This window comes from Neurospora hispaniola (genome assembly GCF_033458365.1).
Source record: "Neurospora hispaniola strain FGSC 10403 chromosome Unknown B0T23scaffold_7, whole genome shotgun sequence".
Classification (NCBI taxonomy): domain Eukaryota; kingdom Fungi; phylum Ascomycota; class Sordariomycetes; order Sordariales; family Sordariaceae; genus Neurospora; species Neurospora hispaniola.
In genome coordinates this window covers 2,555,084-2,562,176 of record NW_026944412.1, presented here as the reverse complement: position 1 = coordinate 2,562,176, position 7,093 = coordinate 2,555,084, and the positions used below count along the sequence as shown (strand labels likewise).

The following is a 7,093-nucleotide window of genomic DNA, read 5'->3' as shown; positions in this document are numbered from 1 at the left end:
AAAACGAAACTTACTACTTCGTACGCCTATAGGATAACAGTCTTAATAACGGTCGGGAACCCTATTAGTACTTTAAATTTAATGCCGGTTTTGTATCCGTATTAGAATTTATAAGAATAGATATTATAATACTAATATTCTAGCGGGCGGTACGCTAGCGCTTTAAATTTAATACCGGTTTTATATTTATATTAGAATTTATAAAAATAAATATTATAATACTAATATTTTAATAGGTAGTACGTTAGTACTTTAAATTTAATACTAGTTTTATATCCGTATTAGAATTTATAAAAATAAATATTATAATACTGATATTCTAGTAGGCGGTACACTAGTACTTTAAATTTAATACCGGTTTTATATCCGTATTGGAATTTATAAGAATAAATATTATAATACTAATATTCTAGCGGGCGGAACGCTAGTTCTTTAGACCTAATACTAACTTCGGGGCCGTATTGGAATTTATAAAAATAAATATTATAATACCGATACTCTAGTAGGCGGTTCGCCGGAGGCGGAACGGCTATAATCCGGAATATAATATCGGCGGCTATAGCGAATAATGCTTAATAATACTATAATACCCGGTATTTATTATAGAAATTTTAAGGACGGAATTTATAAGGGGGGGGGTTGTATTAGAAGGCTAAGAATTCGTATATAGAGGTACCTTAGCGGCTGCTACTCCCCTTCGTTAATGGAAGTGTAGGATTATTTATAATAATATTTATATTGGATCGGACCCGTAGGAAGGATAATCCGGCACTATACTAAGGCGTTAGATTAGTATAAGGCTCTATAATACTCGTTAATAAAGGAATAGAGTTTGTATAAATATAAAAGAAATTCAATAGAGTGTATTTTATTATAGTTGGTAACTATTAATATATCTTTAAATTAACCCCTAACTTACTATCCCCTACGTACAGCTACGACCGTAGTTACCTCAACCTACCTTTCGCCTACGTTCCTAATATTTTATTAGTAATTTTACAAGTTATAAGCCCTCTCTAACCTTCCCTATAATTGTATTTTAATAAGCGATAAGCGCATTCTTAAAGCGTATCGTCGGCTTTAATCGCTAATTTTAATAAGGTACTATAGTACCGGGTTTAAAGAAGTAACCGCGACCTTTATCAACTTAACAACTCGCCCGCTCGCTTACAAGTTACGTAGTCTCGCTATATAAAAATTCTTGTTAATATTTATTATTTAGCGACCCCTCTATTAAATTAGTTATTAATTTATTTATTGAATTAGTTATTGGTTTTGTTAAATTTATTATCGAATTAAGTAATTCTATTATTAAATTAATTGGTAGTTAATTTAATGATTCTTACCCTTCTTCTCTTTTAAACACACAATCTCAATTTAATAATTACTAATATATTGAACCTTCTTATACTAACTACGACTACTAATTCGTTACTAATTCCCCTTCTCAATAATTAGAATATCGCCGACTAATATTAGGGACTTATAGCCGAATTTAATTACTTTCAATTCGCTAAGTACGTTTTTAAGACAATTTTAAAACCTAATAAGGTAACGGATCCTGAGAAGTATAATACTTAATAGACTAAACGTACTAATGCTAATAAGATTCTCCTCTCTATTCTTAAAACCCCTACTATTATTACGATTTTAACTATTAATAAATAGGATAGAATTAATAGAGACCCTAAGGTTATATATAATCTCATTCAATCTTATATTGCTTATATTACTAACGAAGCTTATAATAAAGTCCTTACCGAATATTTGGCTATTAAACATACTAACTTTAATACTATAACTTCTTTCCTTACCCATTATACCTTACTTTACAAACGTATTAAAGACGCTAAATTTAAAATTAATAATAATTTTAAGGTTATTTTTCTTTATAATATTATAAAGACTATTTACCCTATCGATATTAGATATTAGGTAGCCGCGTTAGAGGCTAACGAACTGGATATTAGTACTTTCTTAATTAAATTTAGTAATATTAGTAATATCGAATTCCGTACTAATATTAACATTAATATCTAGAGGTCAGCTAATAATAATAATAATAATAACAAGAACAATAATAATAATAATAATAGCTCAATAAATAAGAAGAAAGATAATAGTAAGAGAATCGACTATACTAATTGCAATAAGAAGATCTACACTACTTAGAAGTATATCTCTTATAGTTATTATATTAGTAAGAAGGCGGATATCTACTAGGTCTACTACCCTAAAAAGGCGTCCAATATTTGGAAGCCTAAGAAGGATATATTGGCTAAGAAAATAGCCGCCTCTAATACTAGTACTAATACTCTTACTAATAACGCTTCTACTAATTTTACTACTCCTGCTACTACTACTAACTCTACTTTATTATATAGAGGTAGAATATTTATAGGTATGTTGGGTATAGGTAATAATATGAATTTTTACTAGAGCCCCTAACTAACGCTATTAAACATATTAACTATAATTAAAGTAATTAATTAATCAATTATTCTTATTAACTTTAATTTTAATATACTTATAGTAATTTAATTAAAGTCTAATAGGCTCTAAGGTAATATTAATTTTAATAATTAAATAATATTCGAAATTTAATTATTTACAATTCTAATTATATAAATAATATTTTTAACCACCTTAAATAGTTTATAGATATATAGCTATTACCACATCCAGCCGTTTATATAGTCGGTAATAGAACTTCGATTTATACTTACTATATTAGTACCGTTGAACTGACTATAGCCACTTTAAATAATATTACTATTAAAGTTAGAATTAAAGACTATATTTACAATCCCTCTACCCTAATAAATCTATTAACTATTAAAGGTCTTCTTAATAATAGTATAGTCTAGGGTATAAAGTCCAACCAAATATTAGCGTACGGTAAAGTTATAATATAGTATAAATAAATTAATAGCCTTCTAATCCTCCTAATATTTACCTAGCCAAACTTCCCCCAAAACGTTCGTTACGCTATAATAGTATTAATTAATTACTTAATAATATACCGTCGCCTTATATACGTAGGTAAAGACTAGGTTCTCAAAATTTATAAAATAGCTAGTATTAAATTAAATAATACCTAAGACTATTTCTATAAAATATATATTAAAGTTAAGGCTTACAATATAATCCCCAAAATCGCCAATAAAGTCACAATTCAACTATTAACATATATCTATATCAATATCGTTTCCTATACTCTACCTAGTTATAAGGGATATAAATATATAATTTATTTTATTAATTAAATTATTAGCTTCTACTAAGTAAGGTTTATAGTTAATAAAAGTAACGCCTTTATTTAAATTAAAGAATTTAAAAAATAGGCTAAACTTTAAAATAATAGGCTTAAAATTAGGGCATTTAATTTTAATAGCGGCCCAAAGTTTAGCTTTAACACTAAAGAATTTCAATATAGTAAAATTATTAATTAGGCACGTATAGAAGGCGTAGAATTATTGAAATTAATACTTTATACTCTATAAATGTAAGGTAAAATCGAGAGAGCTAGTGCTATTATTATATAATGCGCTAGAACTTTAATAATAAACTTTAATATCCTAAAATATTTATAACCTTTTATAACTAACTATATTATTAGAATTCTCAACTTTCTACCTTCAAAAACTTATAATAGTAAAAGCCTATAGGAGTTATTCGCTAATATAGCCAACTTCCCAAACGAAATTAAAAAACTATATTTTAAGCACTTAAAGTCTTATTTCTATACGGCTTACTACTTTATTAAACTAGAAAAACGACTATAAAGTAATAAATTTCATACCAAAGCTTAGAAGGGTCATTTTATCAGTTTTAATAATATTTATAATCGTATTATATTTATTTGGAATCCCTATACTAGCGAAATCGTTAAAATTAATGTAATAACCTTTCTTAAGGAAGATCCAATTAACTACAAAAATCCAATCCGTAATAATAATAGTAACGTTATTAAACATTACATTATCTTTTCAAACCAGACAATCAATAAAATTAATAAAGTAATAGACAACAGTTATTAAATTTAAATTAAAGTAAATAATACAATTCTATAACTATATTTATAAAAAGTAATAAAATTACCCTAATAAGAAGTTAAAAAGATATAGGAAATAATAATTACACTATTACTATCGCTAGAAATTATACTAACACCCTTAACCGCTCTAATAATTATAACCGTATCGGCTACTATAACCGCTTTAATTAATTCGACTACTCTAGCAATTATAATAGCTTTTCCGAATATTCTAATTAATACAGTACTACTAGTATTACTATTACTAATATTGACCCTATTACTAACTCCGGCTCTAGGAACTTCACTAGTATATTCGTCGCTAGTATAATCGTCGCTAAATCTGCTATAACGTTAATTAATAAATTCACTAGTCAAAGAGACTATTGAATATAATAATAACCTTCTTAATTTTAAGAATCTTAATAAAGAAGACCCTATACCTTATAATTAATGCGACTAATACAATTTTAATAAATTGACTATTTATACTACTCCAAGTACCCCGCTACCCAACAATCTTCAACAACCAATTTCAATAGCTCGACTACCGCCGATAGATATACCAAACCCCGCTCGTATACAATAATATAACCCGTTACTAACATTACAAATCAATAAGCTACAACTTTAACCGAAAATAAACCTAGAGAAACAAATTTCGAATTTAAACCCTCCGAACCCGAATTTAGGCCCTCCAATCCCAAATTCGGACCCTACAACAATTCTACCAAACCCTATAAATTGATAATCTACACAAATATAACTAAAATAAGGAAGCTAACCCTCTAAATTTAATATACAATTACTAAATATAGAAGTAAGTAAAAGTAAACCTCGTTGTACTACGGCCAAACTAATAGATTTTAAATATAATATTCAACAGGTAAAAAATAGTAATAGTAATATTATTTAAAATTCGGTAGATTTACCTAATAATTTTTATAATACGGTAGAGGGATATTTAATTAAACGCACACCCATCTACTACTTTACTACTATTAAAATTGATTATAATATAGTAATTATCGCCGCTGGCAAAATTCAACGTTTTATCCTTAAGAATTATCAAATTACACATAAGCAGAGTAACTTTGAATTACACTAATTACTAGTAATAAAAAAGTAAGTTAAAGTATTCGAGGATAAAGGAATTTATACTTTAGTCCTTAGATTTCTAAATATAGAAGTTCTACCTAGAAAGTAGGTATATAATGAGAAGTATAATATTGATACTAAAAACTAGAAAATTAGAGTTAGATAGGTAGTTTATAGAAATTTCGAATAAGGCAACTAGGCGGTATAAAAAATCTATATAGTAGTAGCCTACTCGGTTAGTATTAGACTATTCTTGGTAATAATAGTTATAAATAATTATAAATATTATTAATTTAATTTTGATACTACTTTCTTAAATGCCTCTATCCCTAATAATACTTAATATTATATTAAATAACTAACAGCGCTTAAAAAGCCTATACCCGGTTATAATAAAGAAAATATAGTATACTAACTTACTAAGGCACTCTACGGTCTTAAACGTTCCCTACTTTATTAATTTAATATTTTCGTACTAATATTAAAGTAAGCTAGCTTTATACTAGTCTCTACAAACTTTTACTTATTTACTAATAAGGTACTAGGAATACTACTAGTACTATATATTAACAACCTTCTCGTTACGGCACTAACTATTATTATTATTAATTAAATTAAAGACTAGTTTACTAACTATTTCAAACTCAAAGAATTAGGACAAATATACACATTTTTAGGTTATAATATTGTAAAAGACCGCCAGACTCGTACAATCTTTATATCCCAACAGCGATATATTAAATCGGTTATTATTAAATTTAATAATAATAACAAGCTCCACGGCGTTAAAACACTATAACTACTAGACTATAAAATCTATAAGGGTAATAATATATTACTAAAGGAAGCTAAATCTTACCCTAAAAAGACTAACTCCTTAAATTAAATCTTAATAAATACCCGGCCAAACATTGTATTTACAATTAATAAACTATTAAAGGGTATTAAAAAGCTTACTAACCGCTACTTGATTATTATAAAGCATTTATAGTAATACCTATCCGAATATTCTAATTTAAATATCGAATTAAGCGGTATACTCTCGCTATTAACAGCCCTATCCTTTTATATATATACGAACGCCTCTTTTACTAATAATATTCCTTTAAGGAAAAATATAGCAGGCTATATTATATTCTTTATTTATAATCCCGTCCTTTGGAAATTAAAATAGTAGGATCTTGTTACAATTAATATAATAGAAATAGAGTTTACTAATCTAATTTCAACGGCTAAGGCTTTCGATTGGGTTAGTAGTATATTTGATAATTTGAACGTGAATCTGGGATTTTATAAGATTAATAGGATCCTTTATATAGATAGTAGTAATGTTAAAGACTGGATTCTCAACCCCAATCTACTTATTAGAAATAGATATATCGATATATAGTATAAATAGTTAATTTAAGAGGTGGATAGGAAGGCATTTATAATTAAATATTTGCTGGGTAATGAAATGCTAGTTAATAGTTTAACGAAGCTATTAAAACTAAATAAGCACGCTAGATTTATTAAATTAATAAGTATAGTTTAGAAGAAGGTTCCTTAGACTTGAAATATCCTCAATACTATAAAAGATATTATAATATAAATAGTATACTAGAGGTTTAGACTCTCTTTGGCAATCTTCTAGTCTATAGGGGTATATTGGTAGGTCCCGGGCATTTACTAGGCTAAGCTATTCACTAGACTAGGCACAGCCTAGTCCCTATTCTGTGCCCTGCCCAGACCGTACTATATCTAGCCTTCCAGACTCTACTAGTCTCCCTCTCTCTCTATAGCACTCAATCAATCGAATCCAACCGCTTGATCTCGTTGGTAATCTCACACTAAGGCTATAGTGCCGAAGTAACGGTAGGTAGCGTAAGTTCTAGGTCTAAGGCGAGTCCTAAGGTCTGTTTAACTAGCGGCTAAACTGCGCCGTTATATTACCCCCCCGTTTAGAAAAGACTCGCCTCG

At 27.9% G+C, this 7,093-nt stretch overlaps 1 protein-coding gene across 1 annotated transcript; it reads left to right on the top strand.

Moving 5' to 3' along the window:
• Nucleotides 1-1,668: 1,668 nt before the first annotated feature.
• On the top strand, nucleotides 1,669-1,917 carry B0T23DRAFT_289118 (uncharacterized protein; the record flags this gene model as incomplete). Its single annotated transcript, XM_062834263.1, has 1 exon — nucleotides 1,669-1,917. A coding segment is annotated over one exon (249 nt), but the record flags the coding sequence as incomplete, so codon positions are not given.
• Nucleotides 1,918-7,093: the final 5,176 nt, after the last annotated feature.